Source organism: Rhinoderma darwinii, chromosome 2, assembly GCF_050947455.1.
Source record: "Rhinoderma darwinii isolate aRhiDar2 chromosome 2, aRhiDar2.hap1, whole genome shotgun sequence".
Classification (NCBI taxonomy): Eukaryota; Metazoa; Chordata; class Amphibia; order Anura; family Rhinodermatidae; genus Rhinoderma; species Rhinoderma darwinii.
Genome location: NC_134688.1, coordinates 204,297,702 through 204,320,184, shown reverse-complemented (window position 1 = coordinate 204,320,184; position 22,483 = coordinate 204,297,702). Strand labels below are relative to the sequence as shown.

Below are 22,483 nucleotides of genomic sequence, written 5' to 3'. Positions count from 1 at the left end.
TTCACGCGTGTCGTACGCACCTATATTACTCTATGGGGCAGTTTAGACGATGAGTGCGTTGCGTAAAACTCACGACATGTTCTAAAATCGTGCGTTTTTCGCGCATCACGCACCCATTGAAGTCAATGGGTGCGTGAAAACAACGCATGCCACACGGACGCTACTGCGTTGCATGCGCGAAAATTACGCAAGAGCTGTCAAAAGGATGAATGTAAACAGAAAAGCACCACGTGCATTTCTGTTTACAAACATCCAAACGGAGTGTCAAATTAGAGATGAGCGCACCGACCTTCACCGGGTTCGGCCGAACTCGTTTTGACCGAAACCGGCAAAAAATGTTCGGGTACGCAACGTCAGGAGACAGTCACTGTTCACGGTGCTGAAAGAGTCAAACTGGTTCAGCACCATGGACAGTGACTTCTGATCACAATATACATATACGTGTAAAAAAAACAAGAGGTTCTGACTTACCGATAACTCCCGGCTTCTTTCTCCAGTCCGACCTCCCGGGATGACAATTCAATCCAAGTGACAGCTGCAGCCAATCACAGGCCAAGCACAGGCTGCAGCCAATCACAGGCTGCAGCGGTCTCATGGACTGCCGCGTCATCCTGGGAGGTGGGGCCGGATGACAAGAGAGGGATGCGTCACCAAGGCAACGGCCGGGAGACCGGACTGGAGGAAGCAGGAAGTTCATGGTAAGTATGAACGTTTTTTTTTGATTCACAGGCTGGTGTATATTGTGATCGGAACTCACTGTCGAGGGTGCTGAAAGAGTTACTGCCGATCAGTTAGCTCTTTCAGCACCTTGGACAGTGACGGGCGTCGACTAGCCTCATCTCTATGATGGCGGCTGCGCGAAAATCACGCAGCCGCGCATCATACACGGATGACACACGGAGCTGTCAAGTGCCTTTTGCGCACGCAAAACGCTGCGTTTTTTGCGCGCGCAAAACGCTGCGATTTTTGCGCGCGCAAAACGCACACGCTCGTGTAAATCAGGCCTAAAAGAAAGAAATGCTGGAAATAGATCACTCTGTGTGTAACGAATCTATATAATATGACTTTCACTTTTTGAATTGTATTACTGAAATAAATTAACTTTTTGATGATATTCTAATTAATTGAGAAGGACTAGTATATAACCCTTTTAAATATGAGTATTATAATGATCTATTTTCCAAACTGAAGAAGTAATTAGTAGTCGTAAAGTAGTTTACATACATTCATATGCAGCCATAGATTGTATCCTCCACCTTTTCTTTGCATTAGCTTTTGGTAATGTTCGCAGTTCTATAGAAAACCGCAAATAACAGATAACGGTATGTGCACACGACAACGCCAAATACGTCTGAAATTACGGAGCTGTTTTAAGGAGAAAACAGCTCCTGAATTTCAGACGTAATTGCATGTACTGGCGTTTTTCGCGGCGTCTTTTACGAACGTAATTGGAGCTGGTTTTTATTGGAGTCAATTAAAAACGGCTCCAATTACGTCCCAAGAAGTGTCCTGCACTTCTTTGCCGCGGGCGTAATTTTACGCGCTGTCTTTTGACAGCGACGTGTAAAATGACAGCTCGTCTGCACAGAACATCGTAAGACCCATTGCAAGCAATGGGCAGATGTTTGCCAACATATTGGAGCCATCTTTTCAGGCATAATTAGAGGCGTAAAACGCCTCCATTACGTCTGAAAAGAGGTTGTGTGCACATACCCTTAGGCTGGGTTCACACGACCTATTTTCAGACGTAAACGAGGCGTATTATGCCTCGTTTTACGTCTGAAAATAGGGCTACAATACGTCGGCAAACATCTGCCCATTCATTTGAATGGGTTTGCCGACGTACTGTGCAGACGACCTGTCATTTACGCGTCGTCGTTTGACAGCTGTCAAACGACTACGCGTAAAATTACTGCCTCGGCAAAGAAGTGCAGGGCACTTCTTTGCAACTTAATTTGAGCCGTTCTTCATTGAAGTCAATGAACAGCAGCTCAAGATTACAAACGTCAAAGACACCTCGCATATTACGAGGAGGAGCTTTTACGTCTGAAACGAGGCAGCTGTTTTCTCCTGAAAACAGTCTGTCTTTTCAGACGTAAAAGCCTCTCATCGTGTGCACATACCCTAATAATGATAGCAGAATAGGTTGTGCAGCATGACAAAATCAGCTCTGCTACATCTGCATGGAAATAAATATTGGGTTTGATACTTGAGAACAGAGCTACATGCATTGATTTCAGCTTGGTTAGAAAATTGCATTGGCTATTTTACTGCCAGTTTTCTGAAAGACAAATAAGATTGAATGGTAGCGAAAGGATAAGACATTGTTCATTCTAGAACATTGCGAATGTAGGATCGACTTAATGTCTTTTTTTTTGTATTTATCTACAAGGAATACTGTGTGTGTTTCGTGCTTACAATTCCAAACTGATTAGAGAATGCATTGATCATGTTTTTCTGCCTGGCTTGTGCCCTTGTTTTATATATATATATATATATATATATATATATATATATATATATATATATATATAAAATGTTTATTTCTATATATGTTCTCTTTAATTTAGATTACAAACTTTGATATATCAAAAACAACCAAAGGAAAGTATATATTTTAAAACTGTGTCAGAATGGGCAGCAACAAACGTCCGAAACCGCCTTCCAGTGATTTCAATGGGAGGCAGAGGCGTTTTTTTCCCGCTGTAAAAAAAAAAGCGGCATTCTCGTTCTTGCCGCGGTTCCGCCTCTAACCTCCTACTGAAATCAATGGGAGGCAGAAAAAGCGTTTTTTCTTGGAGTAGTTTTTTACCCGCTGCGCTCATCGCCCGCGGCCCATAAACGCGAAAAAAAAACTGTGTGAATAGAGCCTAAAGAGAGCCTTTAGGCCAGGTTCCCACAGGTCAAATACTCTGCATAAAAACTGCACAGCGTATCCGACTTGGAAGCCGCAGCACCTTTCGTCCGAAAAACCGCACCACATCATGGTGCGTTTTTACAAATGGAATTTCCCCTGTGGAAAAAACGCTCATACTTACCCCCTCCCTCTTTTCTGTGCATAGTCTGGCCTCCTAGGATGACGTTGCAGGCTATGTGACACTGCAGCCTGGGATTGGCTGCAGCGGTCACATGGGATGCAATGTCATCCCAGGAGGCTGGACTGCAGGAAGAAGGAGATACTTATGGGTAAGTATGTTTTTTGTTTTTTTTCGGAGTTGCGATTTTTGCAGTGTAAGGGTATGTGCACACACACTAATTACGTCCGTAATTGACGGACGTATTTCGGCCGCAAGTACCGGACCGAACACAGTGCAGGGAGCCGGGCTCCTAGCATCATAGTTATGTACGATGCTAGGAGTCCCTGCCTCGCTGCAGGACAACTGTCCCGTACTGTAATCATGTTTTCAGTACGGGACAGTTGTCCTGCAGCGAGGCAAGGACTCCTAGCATCGTACATAAGTATGATGCTAGGAGCCCGGCTCCCTGCACTGTGTTCGGTCCGGTACTTGCGGCCGAAATACGTCCGTCAATTACGGACGTAATTAGTGTGTGTGCACATACCCTTAAACACATGGCTTCCTGTTGCAGGTTTTGAATTCAAGGAGGAAAAACCGCAGCAGAAAACAAACGAAAACGCAGCATAAATTCACATTTTGCGGATTTAAATTCCACACCACAGGCCAATTTATTAACGTTTACGCTGCACGTTTTTTTCCGCAGCATGGCTATGAGATTTGTTAAATCTCATCCACTTTGCTGCTACTGTAAACTCTGCGGAATATCCCTAACGGAATTCTGTGTGGAAATTCCGCAGCATTTACAGTAGCAGGAAAGTAGATGAGATTTTAAAAATCTCATACCCACGCTGCGGAAAAAAATGCAACATTAATAAATTGGCCTGCAGTGCAGAATTTAAATCCGCAGCATGTCAATTTATACTGCATTATTGTTGATTTTCTGTTGCGGGTTTTCCCCATTGAATTCAATGGGGATGTAAAACCTGCAACAGAAACGCAGTTATTACGCCGCTAAAATCGCAACTCCGGAAAAAAAAATATCATACTTACCCAGAACTCCCTGCAGTCTGGCCTCCTGTGATGACCTTTCATCTCATGTGACTGCTGCAGCTAATAATAGGCTGCAGCGTCACATGGCTTGCAACGTCATCCATGGAGGCCGGATTACGCACAGAGAAGGGGGAGGTGGTAAGTATGAACGTTTTTCTTTTTTTCACAGCGCTGCTTTCTGCAGTGGAAATTCCATTCGAAAAACCGCAGCACAATGTGGTGCGGTGTTTCGGACGGAAGGTGCTGCGGGTTTGAGGTCGTACACGCTGCACTGTGTTTACGTACGTGTCGACCCGTGGGAACTTGGCCTTACGCTACGTGGGAACCCAGCCTAACTGTATTCATGGAGGAAATGTCGAATACGTTTTAAATATACTATATATATTGTATTTTAGATTAGAAGCACAAGTCATTTTGCAGATTAATGTTCAGTGTTAGCTTGTAATATATTCTCTTGAGAACAATCAATTACTTCTCACAAAACTAAATCTCCTATATACTGTACTTATTAATCCTCAAGCTCCTCTGTTGCAGTCTTTTTAAAACTCCGTAGCATGACCGCTCTGGCCGGGTAGTTTCCGTAGTTTTTGTTATTCACTGTGAGTTCCTGTACATCTTTTTAAATCAAAATGACGTCATTATACCATCCCCTCTTTTCATTCAAAGAGATGTACGAGAGAGAGAGCTGATCTCCCAAACATAATGTAAAAAGGGCCTTCTATCTGCTTCTCGAGCATAATAAAAACACAGGTCCACTGAGCCAGGGGCGTAGCTATGGGGACAGACGGGGCATGTGCCCCGGGCGCAACTAGGTGGCAGGGAAGGGGGGCACCGCAGAGCAGCTGATCGCTGCTTATAGGCGCCCTCTATGGCAGAAACCTGCAGCAGCGATCAGCTTTAGGAAGAGCCAGGAGTTCATGCAGCGGCGTTCTGACTGGGGTCTGTGACGGCCAGGGAGTGGACCAGTCCTGTCACCTGATCTCACATCAGTGACATGAGGTCAGATGACTCAGGTCAGGTGACTGGACTGGTCCACTCCAGGGCTATCACCGACCCTAGTCAGAAGGAACTCCGCCGCTGCTTGCGCCGCATGACCTCCTCGGCTCTTCTGGTAAGTCACGTCAGGCAGAGCGGAGAGTGGTAGCAGTAGGCTACCGCTCGCCACTCTGTTTACAGTATGGCGCTAAGTACAAGGGGGGAGTGTGGCGCTATTTAAAAAGGGGGGAATGTGCCGCTATTTACAAGGGGGGAGGGTGGCGCTATTTACAAGAGGCAGCGGGCTGTGTGTGGCACTATCTACAAGGAGGGGAGTGTGCCACTATTTACAAGGGGTGGAGTGTTCCGCTATCTACATGGGGGGAAGCGGGCTGTGTGTGGCACTATCTACAAGGGGGGCTGTGTGGCGCTATTTACAAGGGGGGCTGTGTGTGGCGCTATCTACTAGGGTGCTGTGTAATTCTGTTTACAAGGGGGGCTGTGTTGCGCTGTTTACAAAGGGTAGCAGTGTGGCGCTATTTACAAGGGGGCAGTGTGGCTCTATTTACAAGGGGGAGCAGTGTGGCTCTATTTACAAAGGGGGCTGTGTGGCGCTGTATACAAGGGGGGCTGTGTGGCACTATCTACAAGGCGGCTGTGTTGAGCTATCTACAAGGGGAGGCTGTGTGTGGGGGTATCTACAACAGGGAGCTGTGTGCAGCACTATCTACAACAGGGGGATGTGTGGCGCTATCTACAAGAGAGGGGCTGTGTGTGGCACTATCTACACGGGGGATGTGTGTGGCACTATCTACAAGAGGGGGGCTTTGTGTGGCACTATCTACAAGGGGGGTGTGTGTGGCGCTATTTACAAGGAGTATGTGTGTGGCACTAGCTACAGGGGGATGTGTGTGGCGCTATCTACAACAGGGGGCGTGTGTGGCGTTAACTACAAGGGGGGCTGTGTCTGGATCTATTGACAGGAAGCTGTGTGTGGCCTCTTTAATTTATTTTCTTTTAATTAATTTTTATGTTAAAGAGACTCTGTCACCACATTATAAGTGCCCTATCTCCTACATAAGGAGATGGGCGCTATAATGTAGGTGACAGCAGTGCTTTTTATTTAGAAAAACGATCTATTTTCACCACATTAGGATCGATTTTACCTTTATGCTAATTAGTTTCTTAATGCCCAAGTGGGCGTGTTTTTACTTTAGTCCAAGTGGGCGTTGTACAGAGGAGTGTATGACGCTGACCAGTCAGCATCATACACTTCTCTCCATTCATTTAGTGACATAGTGACACTGCGTTATTCACTATGTGCTGTCTTATACTGACATATTAACGTTACTGAAGTGTTTAGACAGTGACTAGACATTACTTCCAGACAGGACGGGATGTCTATTCACAATCCCTGCACTTTGTTAACGTTTGTTTGGTACTTACAGCAGAGCAAGTGTAATCTCGCGAGAAACTCGCTGTAAATGACAGGTTACAGCGAGATTACGCTTGCCTCTGCTGTAAGTACCAAACAAACGTTAACGAAGTGCAGGGATTGTGAATAGACATCCTGTCCTGTCTGGAAGGAATGTCTAGTCACGGTCTAAACACTTCAGTAACGTTAATATGTCAGTATAATACAGCACATAGTGAATAACGCAGTGTCACTATGCGCTGTCTAAATGAATGGGAGAAGTGTATGACGCTGATTGGCCACTGATTGGTCAGCGTCATACACTCCTCTGTACAACGTCCTCTTGGTTGCTCCTAATGTGGTGAAAATAGATCGTTTTTCTAAATAAAAAGCACTGTTGTCACCTACATTATAGCGCCGATCTCCTTATGTAGGAGATAGGGCACTTATAATGTGGTGACAGAGTCTCTTTAGCTACGTTATATAACTATATCGCTTGTAAAATGTAGAAATGCTTTTATGCTCGAGTTACATTAAATAAATTGTGAAAAAAATTTCACCTCATTGATTGGTAGAGATAGCAAACATGGCGAGGAAGAAGGAGATGTCAGAAAATAAGTTGGGGGAGGCGCCAATCTGAATCTTTGCCCAGGGTGCAGGAGAACCTAGCTACTGAGCTATTACTTTTAGGCCTCATTTACACGAGCGTGTGCTTTTTGCGCAGGCAAAAAAATGCAGCGTTTTGCGTGCGCAAAAGGCACTTGACAGCTCCGTGTGTCATCGGTATATGATGCGCGGCTGGGTGATTTTCGCGCAGCCGCCATCATAGAGATGAGGCTAGTCGACGTCAGTCACTGTCCAGGGTGCTGAAAGAGTTAACTGATCGGCAGTAACTCTTTCAGCACCCTCGACAGTGAATTCCGATCACCATATCGAGTAACCTGTTTAAAAAAAAAGAGGTTCGTACTTACCGAGAACTTCCCGGCCGTTGCCTTGGTGACGCGTCCTTGGTGACGCGTCCTTGGTGACGCGCCTCTCTTGACATCTGGCCCCACCTCCCTGGATGACGCGGCAGTCCATGTGACCGCTGCAGCCTGTGCTTGGCTTGTGATTGGCTGCAGCTGTCACTTGGACTGAATTGTCATCCCGGGAAGTCAGACTGGAGGAAGAAGCCGGGAGTTATCGGTAAGTCAGAACTTTTTTTTTTTTTTTTTTTACACGTTCACGTATATTTGGATCGGAAGTCACTGTCTAGGGTGCTGAAACAGTTTAACTCTTTCAGCACCCTGGACAGTGACTGTCTCCTGCCGGGTTCGGTCAAAACGAGTTCGGCCGAACCCGGTGAAGTTCGGTTCGGTCATCTCTAAGACACTCCGTTCGGATGTTTGTAAACAGAAAAGCACGTGGTGCTTTTCTGTTTACATTCAGTTTGACAGCTCTTGCGCGAATCACGCAGTTCGCACGGAAGTGCTTCCGTGCGACCTTCGTGGTTTTCACGCACCCATTGACTTCAATGGGTGCGTGATGCGCGAAAAACACAGATTTTTAGAACATGTCGTGAGTTTTTTTCAGCGCACTCACGCTGAGCAAAACTCACGGACTGTCTGCATGCCCCCATAGACTTGTATAGGTCCGTGCGACCCGCGTGAAAAGCACGCGAGTCTCACGGACGTATATCACGTTCGTGTAAATGAGGCCTAAATGGCACAAAAATAATTCTACTGTTTCTATAATAGGTCACTAGACAGAATACAATGGACACAATCTTATAAGTCTCCTGCATTCATGCCTTGTACTGACTTCCCCAACTACTCCCACAGGAGGTTTTCATTCTGAGTGGGCTGCAGGGGGAGGGATCATCAATGAGTGACGGCATCCATTGTATATTGCAATGTCGGCAGACCCTGTAAACTGCAGCATCCAGCAGTCATAAGTGAGGGGGACGAAATAAGGTGGGAGCACTTTTAACCCTATTCTCATCAAGTTTTTCTGTTTACGTTTATCATGTAGGTTAGTAAAGCTCCCAAAGTATAATCTAAACTTGTCCACAGAGCTACATTGTCAGACGGAGGCCAAAAGAGGGTCCATTTGGCCTCCGCCCAGATTGTGTACGTCGTATGCCGCAAAAAAACAGTGTGGAATAGCATAATGTTATTTCATCCTGCCGAGTCCAGTAAAGAAAACCCTAAAAAACGGACATCCGTTAAACGTATGCATCCTGAGTTTATTAATGACTTTTCATGACGTATCCTATGGGTTACGGATGCGTTAAATGGATGCCTAACAGTTGCATCCATCACCCATAGGCTATAATGGCATCCATTTAACAGATATGTCCGCTAAATAGATGCTTTTACAGCCTATGGGTAACTGATGTCACTGTTAGGCATCCGTTTAACGCATCTGTTACCCATAGGCTATAATGGCATATGCTTAGCGTATAAGTAAGGAGCTTTTCCTGGCACATATGTTAAACTGAGACAAAAAATGGAGCCTTCACACCAGCGCTCATACACATTTTTTACTTTTAGTGGATTTAAAATCATATTACTGCTCTCGGCGTCTTACCCATTTTTTCAGTCTATTAGTGAGTATTGAAGTTATTTTGCACACTTGTCAAAACCACATAGTAAAGGTTAAAATGCAAACAGCATTTTTGAAAGATATTTGTATGCCATTTATCATTTAAAAGCCAGAATATCTGAAGGTAATGTGAAAGTTGTGCTTCATTTTTTAATTATCCAGTTTTAGTGATCTTATATTTTCTATGCTATTTCATTACTTTTGTAATGTGTAGTAAGGATAGTTAGTATAATTTCCAGGTTAAAACCTCAAATTATCACAGGCATGACAAGCAACATGATTAAAAATGCGAAGAGGAAAGAAAGGGAAGGGAGATGCTGTCACCTCCTATTTGAGAGTGTACTTTGAAGAACATTCATCCGTGAAGTACTTTCATTAGAAAAGGCCTTTGATCACATTTCAACCATCAGTGAATTTATTTCCTTGAATTTGACATTGAAGTATAAGAAAATATTCCATCTTTTTTTTGTTACATATTTTTAGATCAAGAACAGACCATGCATCGGCTTAGTGCATCTGTTCTGCGCCACTCCATCAATAAAGAGCCAGCGTTCTGTCTGCCCCTGAAGCAAACACAAGGTATTTATTTTAGGCATCTTGTCTTGACATTGTTAAAGAAATAACACAATTGCTTTATCATCTTATTTTATGTGCTCACACGAGCGCTTCTGCCGCTCCATTTTAGTGATTGGTGGGAGTCTCAGTACTCAGACCCCAGCGATCAAAACTTTTGACATGTCACTATGACATGTCAGAAGTTTGTTGAATGTTTAGTTACCCTTTAATTATATAGTAAATATCATGTATAAATGCAGGCATTATTTTAAAACAATTAAACACATAGAATAGCTTATCAATTGGTTCCTTTATAATAAAGCATATGTCCCAAGGGTAGTCCCCACTTTTGACCAAAATCCCTTTGTTTCAGAAATTTTGGAACTGATAAGTAAATATAGTGCCCTATCATATGTCTTCTGGATCTCATGCTGCATATTAGCACTCAGCCATATATATTATTTCACCATTTATTACTAGTCGATTCTTTGCTTCAGATTTTTGTAATGATATGTAAATTTAAAAAATGCTGTAGGACATTGAAATGTGTTTAGAAAAAGGGGATCTTTCACATAATGTACCAGAAGTGTCCATTTGAAGCATCTGAAATGTTGGGAGATATCATAAGTGGAAAATCTACAAGAGGTTGTAGCAAAGGTATTATCGGGCTGACAAAGTTGTAAATCAATAAAAATGTCACATTTATTTTAGAAATCATTTTTTTATTTTTTGGTCAACACCAACATATCATGCATTATGTGTTGGCAGAAACGTTGTTAGGTTTTCTTTTACCTAGGCCTTTCCCAACCTAATGACATTGCCGGTAGGGAGACAAACTTTTTTTCCTAGGCTAGGTCAATCTTCTCTAACCTTGTATTAAACACTTTGGCCAAGGAAGAGTAGTAGGAGGCAACAATGCATCATTTATGTGTGGAGGAAAGGCGGTTACATCATGAATATAGGATAGGGCTGTCAAATTCAGGTATGCCTAATGACAAGATGTAGTAATAGCAAATAAAGTATCAGAATTTAGTGGAACTGTAGATTTTTCTCAAAGGGATTGTCTAGGAAAAGAGGGCACGCTTTTTTCTTCCTAAACAGTACCATGTATGTCCATGGGCTGAGTCATCCTCATTTAAGTTCAATTGGTTTGTCGCCCCTTCCACGGCACCTAGGATTAGGGGCACATACACATCCATCCCCCCTAGCTATTCCCCTGTGTGTTGGTAAAAGCAACCTCCCCGAATAGATGCTATCATCTCTTAAACATTTTTTAAAGGACATAAGTGCTGGAGGAAGGAAGATCCAATTGAGAAAAAATACAGCCAGTAGTGAAGCAGATATGAACATTGTTCTGTTCCTTTTTACTAGTTGTTTTTCAATGAGTGTTGTAAATAAAGAGTGCTGATCATTATACTTTTATTTCATATTACTAAGAACAATAAAAATCATATAATACAAAATAATAATGGATAAAGCCACATCAGAATAAACCACATAAAGCTAATAGGATAACTAATGATAGTAGTAGTGATCTATAAATACATACAATAAACAACTTAAAATACATGCAAAAAAAAAAAGATGAAGACCAAGGTAGAGGTACAATACGTTTTTATGTGTGATGCATATCCCATTAATTTGTCAGTTAACTGTCTTATCTTTTATAATAAAGGCACATTTAGTTAAATGGGCAAAAGTGTTTCAATATTAAACTATAAAAATATTCAGGCAAAATAGACGCCTAAAAGTCTAAAATGTACTAGGTATTAACATCAGCTGTCATATGTAAGAGGAGTATAATAACTTTAGCGCTCATCAGTTCTCTGCCAACCTATTGTATTTACAATATAAGATCATCGACCCAATTTATTTAGAAGAAAAATGTGCAATTCCAAAGACATTACTTCAATTTCTTTTTAGATTTTATTTTTATGTAGATGCATGCAAGCTCCTTTTTTCTTTAATCCAACTGCTTGATTTATACAGAACTTTAAGAAAAACATAAATTACAGCTAAAGGCTTCTCTTTCCTATAATGTTAATTTTATGTTCTAGAGAATTCGGCATATGACTCGCTATTTGTAATCTTTTCATCATTGTCCTGTGGTGAGACAAATACTTATTTTGAATGCAAAATAAACAAAAGATGATTAGTGCTTATAATGAAATTCTGAAAGTCAGCATAGAGGCAATGACATTGAATATGTGAAATACTGGTACCATAATGTTATAAAAATGTGTTATCTCAAATACAATGTCAAGCTCCTTGTTCTATTTCTAGACTCTAAATGCTCATGCACAAGGGCGCAGAGCCTTGATGGTAGTTCATGTATCTTGGGAGCTGTACGTACGGACAACACCTTTTGTACATACAGAGTCCAGTGGAGCATGCCACAATTTTTTTTTTCTGACAGATTTTTACAGAATCCAACAGAAAGATCCTCTGCATGCCTCCTTATGAAAGTAAGGTGTATAGAAGTATAGCTGAGGTCTCATGCACTATTATTGCAGCTCTAATATGGTCATGTGCATGATCCCTTAGGGTATGTGCACACGAGAAGTGGCTTTTACATCTGAAAAGACAGACTGTTTTCAGGAGAAAACAGCTGCATCGTTTCAGACGTAAAAGCTCCTCCTCGCATTATGCGAGGCGTCTTTGACGCTCGTAATCTTGAGCTGCTCTTCATTGACTTCAATGAAGAACGGCTCAAATTACGTTTCAAAGAAGTGTCCTGCACTTCTTTGATGAGGCAGTCAATTTACGCGTCGTCGTTTGACAGCTGTCAAACGACGACTCATAAATGACAGGTCGTCGGCACAGTACGTCGGCAAACCCATTCAAATGAATGGGCAAATGTTTGCCGACGTATTGGAGCCGTATTTTCAGGCGTAAATCGAGGCATAATACGCCTAGTTTACGCCTGAAAATAGGTTGTGTGAACCCAGCCTAACTAGTCATAACTGTTTGTAAGTGGTTGAAAAAAGGTTAAGAATAATTTACATTGATTTAACATACAAAAAGTATTTCATGTGTACATGTCTCTTTATAGGGGAACTTACTATCTAGAATCTACTATATTTAAGCAAATAAATATCATCACAAACAACACCTTAAATTTGAGAGACAGCTGATTTTGCCAGGGGAAGATGCTGGGCGCTACTCATTTCCCCAGAAGCGGCTACTGCAGGGGAAATGTAGTATTATATACAGCCGTCAAAATGAATGCTCGTCCATGTGATGCAAGGACGGTTTATGTCTGCCAAAGCGAGAGACACTCTGGCTCATTAAGCTGGTTCTGAGCAGGGAATCTCTCTCTATAATGTCCATATGCCACAGTAGGGCATATTGAAAGGGTTTGTCAAGATGGGACAACCACTTTAATTAGTTTTTAAAGCTTATGTAAATCTTTGCAACAATTCATCTAAAAATGTAAGCAACTGTGCAAATAGTCTTGATAAGAAATATCCTACTGTACATACCATAGAGGCAGTCCATGCAGTTACTATAGGGGCCCTTGGAGAGAGGCCCAGCCCTGACCCACCCCCTTTGTAATATGGTGACAAAAAACCTGTGCAGGACTTTCCTCTCCAAAGAAACTGCATTGTACAGTTCTGTCTTGGATGGCAAAGCTCAAGACCATAAGAGGCCCAGTTTCGCCTTTGCTATAGGTCCCCCTATCTTCCGTGTGGGCCACTGAAAACCATTTTGTGTCTACAGCTCTTGTGCAAGCCTATGTGTCTCCATGGTTACAGACTGCACACTATGTGTGTAGTCTAATCCTGCAGTCATACTCTTTCCATTGGTCCCTTACTTTTTGCTAACATGATAAGACTATTAAAATGGCATGTCATGCAGCCGTTATATGTTCATATAACGTAAATAATATATACCAGAGAGGCAATTCATTTTCCTGTATCCCGGTATTTACATTTAATCATAATAAATAAATTGGAATATAAGAATAATAATAGTATTAAGCAGTAAAAAATCTAATTGTCTGTCACACCTAATCAAACATAACTCAGGCATATCTAAAAATCCAATTGCACCTGAAACAAAGCAAATTTCATTTTCCTTTTGTCAAAAATGTTCCGTGTTCTATTTGCTCACTAGATTAATGAGATGGAGAGCAATAATGATGTGTGCTGATATATATTTTGAAAAATGTGGATTTCTGAGACTCTCCTATTTGCCATTCTTACAGTCATGTTTATAAAAGTGTGATTGTATGAAAACAAAAATATAGATATTTATAATAATGAACTCCATAAGGAATTTAAACTATACACCGTTCAGCCATAAAATTAAAACCATCCGCCTAATACTGTGTAGGTCCCCCTTGTAAGGTCAAATCAACTCTGACCCGTCGAGGCATGGGACTTCACAAGAAGTGATGGTATCCTACTATGGTATTGAATCTGGCACCAAGACGTCAGCAGCAGATCCTTTTAGTCCTGTAAGTTAAGAGGTGGGGCCTCCATGGGTCGGAATGACTTCTCCAGCACATCCCACAGATGTCCGATCGGATTTAGACCTGGGGAACTTGGAAGCCAAGTCAACACCTTGAACTCTTTGTCATGTTCCTCAAACCCTTCCTGAAGAGCTTTTACAGTGTGGCAGGGCACATTATCCTGCTGAGGACACTGATATTAGGGAATACCATTACCACAAAGGGTTTACTTGGTCTGCCACAAAGTTTAGGTAGGTGGTGCGTGTCAAAAGAAAATCCACATAAATGACAGGACCCAAGGTTTCCCAGCAGAACATTGCCTAGAGCATCAGATTGCCTTAATTGGCTTGCCTTCTTCCCATTGTGCATTCTGGGGTAATCTGAACCAGTTAAACGACACATACACATGCCTGGTCATCCACATGATATAAAAGAAAATGTGATTCATCAGAGTAAGCCACCTTCTTCCATTGTTCCATGGTCCAGTTCTGCTCATGGGAATATTACTGTGATGAATAGGCATCAGCATGGTGGGCAGTCTGGCTCGTCAGTGTCTTTGCAGCCCCAAACGCAGCAAGCTGCGTGTTCTGGCCCCTTTTTATCATAGCCAGCATTAACTTTTTCCAGCAATTTGTGCTTCTGTGGGAACGGACCAGTTCGCTTCCCTTGTGCATCAATGAACTTTGGACGCAAATTAACCTGTTGCCTGTTCACTGGTTGTCTGTCCTTGGTCCACTTTTGTAAGGTACTAACCACTGCATCCTAGAAATACCCCAGTAATTTAGCCATCACTATTTCACTCCTTCTCAAAGTCGCTCGTATCCTTACGCTTGCCAATTTTTCCAGGAGGCACAGCTTAGTAGGAGATGGCAGAAAGCACAACAAGCTGCAATTGTAAAGGATCTGCCAGGCACAGCTTCGGGGTTAACTCCCATAGGTAATCAGTCTGCACCTGAATCTACGTCTCTGAGACTGACTCCATCTTCCACCACTCAGAATGGCAGGCTTAGGAGTGGGAGAGCCTATCGCAGCCTGGCCAGACGGAGCTAGCTCCCGCCCTCTGTCTATTTATACCTGCCTTTCCTGTTCCTCCTTTGCTTGTGATTCTTTCTGTGTGGTTTCCTGGCCCAGCTACAGCTCCTAACTATTTGATCCTGCTCCATACTGACCCTGGCTTACTAACTACTCTCCTGCTCTGCGTTTGGTACCTCGTGCTCTCCTGGTTTGACTTGGCTCGTTCACCACTCTGGTTGCTCACATTGTTGCCGTGGGCAACTGCCCCTTTCCCTTTGCTTTGTATTCCCTTGTATGTTTGTCTCGTGCACTTACTGAGCATAGGGACCGCCGCCCAGTTGTACCCCGTCGCCTAGGGCGGGTCGTTGCAAGTAGGCAGGGACAGAGTGGCGGGTAGATTAGGGCTCACTTGTTCGTTTCCCTACCCCCATCGTTACATAATCACAAGCCCATACCTAGTCTACCCTGGTCCCTGACACCACTATGGACCCCCGTGAGACCCTGGCTCAGCAAATGCAGGGTCTCTCCCTACAGGTCCAGGCCCTGGCTCAGAGGGTCAACCAGCCTGATGCTACCTTGGTAGTTCCCCTCACCTCACCTCCTGAACCCCACCTCAAGTTGCCCGACCGGTTCTCAGGGGACCGGAGGGCTTTTCTCTCCTTTCGGGAGAGTTGTAGGCTTTACTTTCGCTTAAAGCCTCATTCCTCAGGTTCTGAGAACCAGCGGGTGGGTATAATTATGTCCCGGCTCCAGGAAGGGCCCCAAGAGTGGGCCTTCTCCTTGGCTCCTGACGCCCCTGAACTTTCCTCCATTGAGCGTTTCTTTTCTGCTCTCAGACTCATTTATGACGAGACTGACAGGACTGCCTTTGCCGAGAGTCAGCTGGTGACCTTACGTCAGGGTAAGAGACCTGTTGAGGAGTATTGTTCTGACTTTAGGAAGTGGTGCGTAGCTTCTCGGTGGAATGACCCTGCCTTAAGGTGCCAGTTTAGGTTGGGTCTGTCGAATGCCCTGAAAGACCTGCTAGTTAGCTATCCCTCTTCTGACTCCCTAGACCAGGTTATGGCTTTAGCGGTACGACTTGACCGACGTCTCAGGGAACGACAACGTGAACGTTTATGTGTTTTCTCCTCCGACTCCCCCATGATGCCTCCCGAGGTTCCGTTGCTTCGTTCCTCCCCGGAAGACTCGGGGGTTACCTATGCAACTCGGGGCCTCCGTGTCCCCCCAACAACGTAGAGATTTCCGCAGGAAGAATGGTCTCTGCTTCTACTGTGGGGATGACAAGCATCAAGTGAACAACTGTCCTAAGCGTAAGAATGCAGCCGGAGAACTTCCGCGCCTAAGTGATCATCGGGGAGGTCACATGGGCGCACAGGTATTTCCCGTAAATATGAAACGTAATAAGATCTTGCTTCCCTTTCAGGTCTCTTTTGGTGGTAGGTCTGCTACCGGCAGTGCCTTCGTGGATTCAGGGTCCTCTGCTAATATCATGTCTGTGGAATTTGCTATGTCTCTTGCTATGCCATTGATTGATTTGCCTAAACCTGTCCCGGTAGTGGGTATCGACTCCACTCCTCTTGCTAATGGTTATTTTACACAGCATACCCCTGTTTTTGAACTCCTTGTTGGCTCCATGCATTTGGAGCAGTGCTCTGTACTGTTGATGCAGGGATTATCGTCCGATTTGGTTTTAGGCCTTCCCTGGTTTCAGTTGCATAATCCCACGTTTGACTGGAATACTGGGGAGCTTACAAAATGGGGTAATGAATGTTTGACGTCATGTTTTTCTGTTAATTCTATTTCTCCCCCTGAGGAGGTGAACACTCTACCTGAGTTTGTTCAGGACTTCGCTGATGTTTTCTTTAAGGAGGCCTCCGAAGTGTTACCTCCTCATAGAGAATACGATTGCGCTATCGAATTGGTACCAGGAGCTAAGCTTCCTAAGGGTAGGATATTTAATCTTTCTTGTCCCGAACGTGAAGCCATGAGAGAGTATATCCAGGAATGCCTGGCCAAGGGTTACATTCGCCCCTCTACTTCTCCGGTAGGTGCTGGCTTCTTCTTCGTAGGGAAGAAGGATGGTGGTCTTGAGCCATGCATTGACTACCGTAACCTGAATAAGGTCACTGTAAGGAACCAGTATCCCCTTCCTTTGATTCCTGATCTCTTTAATCAGGTTCAGGGGGCCCAATGGTTCTCTAAGTTTGATCTACGGGGGGCGTATAACCTTATCCGCATCAAAGAGGGGGATGAGTGGAAGACTGCGTTTAACACGCCCGAAGGTCATTTCGAATACCTCGTCATGCCCTTTGGGTTGTGTAATGCTCCGGCGGTCTTCCAGAATTTCATAAATGAGATTTTGAGAGATTACCTGGGGATATTTCTTGTAGTGTATCTTGATGACATACTGGTGTTTTCCAAGGACTGGTCCTCCCACATTGAGCATGTCAGGAAGGTGTTCCAGGTCCTTCGGGAAAACAAACTGTTTGCAAAAAACGAAAAATGTGTGTTTGGGGTACAGGAGATACCATTTTTGGGTCAAATCCTCACTCCTCATGAATTCCGCATGGACCCCGCCAAGGTTCAGGCTGTGGCGGAATGGGTCCAACCTGCCTCCCTGAAGGCGTTACAGTGTTTTTTGGGGTTCGCTAATTATTACAGGAGATTTATTGCTAACTTCTCGGTCATCGCTAAGCCTCTTACGGACCTCTCTCGCAAAGGTGCTGATCTCCTCCACTGGCCTCCTGAGGCGGTCCAGGCTTTTGAGGTCCTTAAGAAGTGCTTTATCTCGGCCCCGGTGCTGGTTCAGCCCAATCAAATGGAGCCATTTATCGTGGAAGTTGACGCATCCGAGGTGGGAGTGGGGGCTGTCTTGTCCCAGGGTACCAGGTCCCTCACCCATCTCCGCCCCTGTGCCTACTTCTCCAGGAAGTTTTCGCCCACTGAGAGTAACTATGATATTGGCAACCGCGAACTCTTAGCCATTAAATGGGCATTTGAAGAGTGGCGCCACTTCCTGGACGGGGCTAGGCACCAGGTAACGGTCCTTACCGACCACAAGAATCTGGTTTTCCTAGAATCTGCCCGGAGGCTAAACCCGAGACAAGCTCGATGGGCGCTATTTTTTACCAGATTCAACTTTTTGTTTACCTATAGGGCTGGGTCTAAAAATATTAAGGCCGATGCACTGTCGCGTAGCTTCATGGCCAGCCCTCCTTCGGAGGAATATCCTGCTTGTATTTTGCCTCCCAGTATAATCATTTCTTCTATTGATTCTGATTTAGTCTCTGAAATTGCGGCTGATCAAGGTTCAGCTCCCGGGAACCTTCCTGAGGACACGCTGTTTGTTCCCCTGCAATACCGGCTAAGGGTACTTAGGGAAAATCATGACTCCGCACTATCTGGTCATCCAGGCATCCTGGGTACCAAACACCTCATTGCCAGAAACTATTGGTGGCCTGCGTTGCCTAAAGACGTTAAGGCCTACGTCGCCGCTTGTGAGGTTTGTGCTAGGTCCAAGACTCCCAGGTCCCGACCAGCGGGCTTACTACGTTCGTTGCCCATTCCCCAGAGACCTTGGACACATATCTCCATGGATTTTATCACCGATTTGCCTCCATCCCAAGGGAAGTCGGTGGTGTGGGTGGTAGTAGACCGCTTCAGTAAGATGTGCCACTTTGTGCCCCTCAAGAAACTACCCAACGCCAAGACGTTAGCTACCTTGTTTGTAAAACACATCCTGCGTCTCCATGGGGTTCCTGTCAATATTGTTTCTGACAGAGGGGTGCAATTTGTTTCATTGTTTTGGAGAGCCTTCTGTAAAAAGTTGGAGATTGATCTGTCCTTCTCCTCGGCCTTCCATCCTGAAACTAATGGCCAAACTGAGAGGACTAATCAGTCTCTAGAACAATATTTAAGGTGTTTTATCTCTGACTGTCAATATGATTGGGTCTCATTCATTCCCCTCGCTGAATTTTCCCTTAATAACCGGGTCAGTAACTTGTCAGGGGTCTCCCCCTTTTTCTGTAATTTTGGGTTTAATCCACGGTTCTCCTCCGTTTCACCTGGTAGTTCCAACAATCCCGAGGTAGAGGTCGTTCATCGGGAACTGTGCACAGTCTGGGCCCAGGTTCAGAAGAACCTAGAGGCGTCTCAGAGCGTACAAAAAACTCAGGCTGATAGAAAACGTTCTGCTAACCCCTTGTTTATGGTCGGGGATCTGGTGTGGTTATCGTCTAGGAACTTGCGTCTTAAGGTCCCGTCCAAGAAGTTTGCTCCCCAATTTATTGGGCCGTATAAGGTCATTGAAGTCCTCAATCCTGTCTCCTTCCGGCTGGAGTTACCCCCATCTTTTCGTATACACGACGTGTTTCATGCCTCCCTCCTTAAACGCTGCTCCCCGTCCTTGGCTCCCTCGAGGAAACCTCCTGTTCCCGTTCTCACCCCTGAGGGGGTGGAATTCGAGGTGGCCAAGATTGTGGACAGCAAGATGGTCCAAGGCTCCCTCCGGTACCTGGTCCATTGGAGAGGATACGGGCCTGAGGAGAGGACTTGGGTACCCGCCCGGGATGTTCACGCTGGGGTATTGGTCAGGAAGTTTCACCTTCGTTTCCCCAGTAAACCAGGTCCACTTAGAAAGGGTCCGGTGGCCCCTCATAAAAGGGGGGTACTGTAAAGGATCTGCCAGGCACAGCTTCAGGGTTAACTCCCATAGGTAATCAGTCTGCACCTGAATCTACGTCTCTGAGACTGACTCCATCTTCCACCACTCAGGATGGCAGGCTTAGGAGTGGGAGAGCCTATCGCAGCCTGGCCAGACGGAGCTAGCTCCCGCCCTCTGTCTATTTATACCTGCCTTTCCTGTTCCTCCTTTGCTTGTGATTCTTTCCGTGTGGTTTCCTGGCCCAGCTACAGCTCCTAACTATTTAATCCTGCTCCATACTGACCCTGGCTTACTAACTACTCTCCTGCTCTGCGTTTGGTACCTCGTGCTCTCCTGGTTTGACTTGGCTCGTTCACCACTCTGGTTGCTCACATTGTTGCCGTGGGCAACTGCCCCTTTCCCTTTGCTTTGTATTCCCTTGTATGTTTGTCTCGTGCACTTACTGAGTGTAGGGACCGCCGCCCAGTTGTACCACGTCGCCTAGGGCGGGTCGTTGCAAGTAGGCAGGGACAGAGTGGCGGGTAGATTAGGGCTCACTTGTTTGTTTCCCTACCCCCGTCGTTACAGCAATACATAAGTATTGCAGCGTATTGTGAAAGTGATCTAATGATTGCATGTTTTAGTCCGGTACTGGGACTAACAAAAAAAATGTAAACATTATATAATTTCCCCCTAAAATAATGTAAACAATGAAAAAAATAAACATAATTGTTTTTTTCGCATCCTTAAGTCTGAACTACTGTATTATAAATAACATTATTTATCCCACATGATGAACGCCGTAAAAGAAAACCAAAAACAATTTATTAAAAGTGATCAAAAGTCGCCATGGAACCCAAAATGAAATTAATAAAGAAAACAACAGCTTGCCCTACAAGAAGAAGGAAAAGGAAGAAACATCTTGGTCTCGGAATATGGCAACACAAAACAGTTTTCTATCAAACAATTTAATTGTAAAAGTAGTAAAACATAACAAAAAAAACAATATTAATTTGGTGTCACTGTATTCGTATTGACCTGCAGCATAAAGTTAAATGACAAGGGGACAGAACTGTGCCGTCCACTGTTTATGACAGTTGACCGGCACAGTAAGACGGCAGGGTACCATTCACAGCGGTCTCCTGCCGGCGATCGCTGTGATTGGTCAGTCAAAGCAGACTGACCAATCACAGCTCCGTGACGTAGGGTATGTGATGGCGCTGGCTCAGCTTGAGCCAGCGCTATCACCGCCGGTAATCAGATGTCCGGCACCCCTCTGCAACGGCCAGGACCGGAGCTAGGCTCCGATCCGGCCGATTAACCCCTTCGATGCATCGATCAACGCGATCGATGCATCGAAGAGTCTTGTAGCCTGTCGGCAACCACGATGGTTGCCACGGGCGCGGGTGTTAGCTGTTTGTCACAGCTTACATCGTGCTCTAACGGCCAGGACCGGAGCTAGGCTCCGATCCGTCCGATTAACCCCTTAGATGCAGCTATCGCTGCATCTAAGTGATTAGACCGCACGCTATGTTTGCTAATGACAACCATCGGCACACGCGGGTGTTCTGATGGTTGCTATGGCAACCGTAGCCTAACAATCGCTTCCTAGTACGGAAGCCTATTAGGCCCCGCCGGGAGGCGAAGCCTAATAGGCTTGCTGTCAGTGAATAGCTGACAGCTCTAATACACTGCACTATGTAGGTAGTGCAGTGTATTAGAATAGCGATCAGGGCTTCATGCCTTCAAGTTCCCTAGTGGGACACAAAAAAAAGATAAAACAAGTTAATAAAAATTTTGTAAAAAAGTAAAAAAAAATAAGTTTCATGAAAAAAATAAGTTGCAAAAAACACTAACAGCCTTTTTTCCTATAATAAGTCTTTTATTATAGGAAAAACAGAAAAACATTTAAAAAAAAGTACACATATGTGGTATCACCGCGTCCGTAACGACCCAAACTATAAAAATATCACGCTATTTTACCCGTACGGTGAACACCGTAATTTTTTTAAATAAAAAACGATTCCAGAATCGCTGTTTGTTAGTCACTACCCCTCGCAAAACAGAATAAAAAATGGGATCTAAAAGTTGCATGTACCCCAAAATTATACCATTAAAAACTGAAGCCCGTCCCGCAAAAAACAAGCCCTCCCGCAGCATTTTTGACGGAAAAATAAAAAAGTTATGGCTCTCAGAATCTGGTGACACAAAAAATAAATTTGAAACAAGTGATTTTATCGTGTAGACGCTTCAAAGCATAAGAGAAACTATATACATCTGGTATCGCCGTAATCGTGCCGACCCGCAGAATAAAGTAAAATTGTCATTAATAGCGCATGGCGAACGCCGTAAAAAAAAAATTATAAAAAACATCAGAATTGCAGGATTTTGGTCACCTTGCTTGCCAAAAAAATTAAATACAAAGTGATCAAAAAAATTGCATGTACCCCAAAATGGTACCAATGAAAACTACAGATTGTCCCGCAACAAATAAGCCCTCACACAGCTCCGGTGGTGAAAAAAAAAAAGTTCTGGCTCCCAGAATATGGCGATGCAAATTGTGCAGAGTGTCCAAAAGCGGATAAGATCTGGCACCATTTATCACTGCGACATCGGCCACATATCTGCGGATTATTATTTATTTACCCCATTATTACACCCTCTTATTATGCCCCTGATGTACTCCGCACAGATTACATGTGCCCCCACATCATAAACTGAAATACCAGCAAAACCCCAAACAAAACTGCCACTAAGCAAAATCTGCACTCCAAAAG

General features: G+C 44.3%; 1 protein-coding gene across 2 annotated transcripts in view; it reads left to right on the top strand.

The window, feature by feature from the left end:
• CFAP47 (cilia and flagella associated protein 47) overlaps positions 1-22,483 on the top strand; it is a 546,843-nt gene that overhangs the window by 449,995 nt on the left and 74,365 nt on the right. For both annotated transcript variants that reach the window (XM_075852746.1, XM_075852745.1), the window contains one exon: positions 9,523-9,618. In XM_075852746.1, coding sequence (XP_075708861.1) covers positions 9,523-9,618 — 96 coding nt within the window. The remainder of the gene's footprint in view (positions 1-9,522; positions 9,619-22,483) is intronic.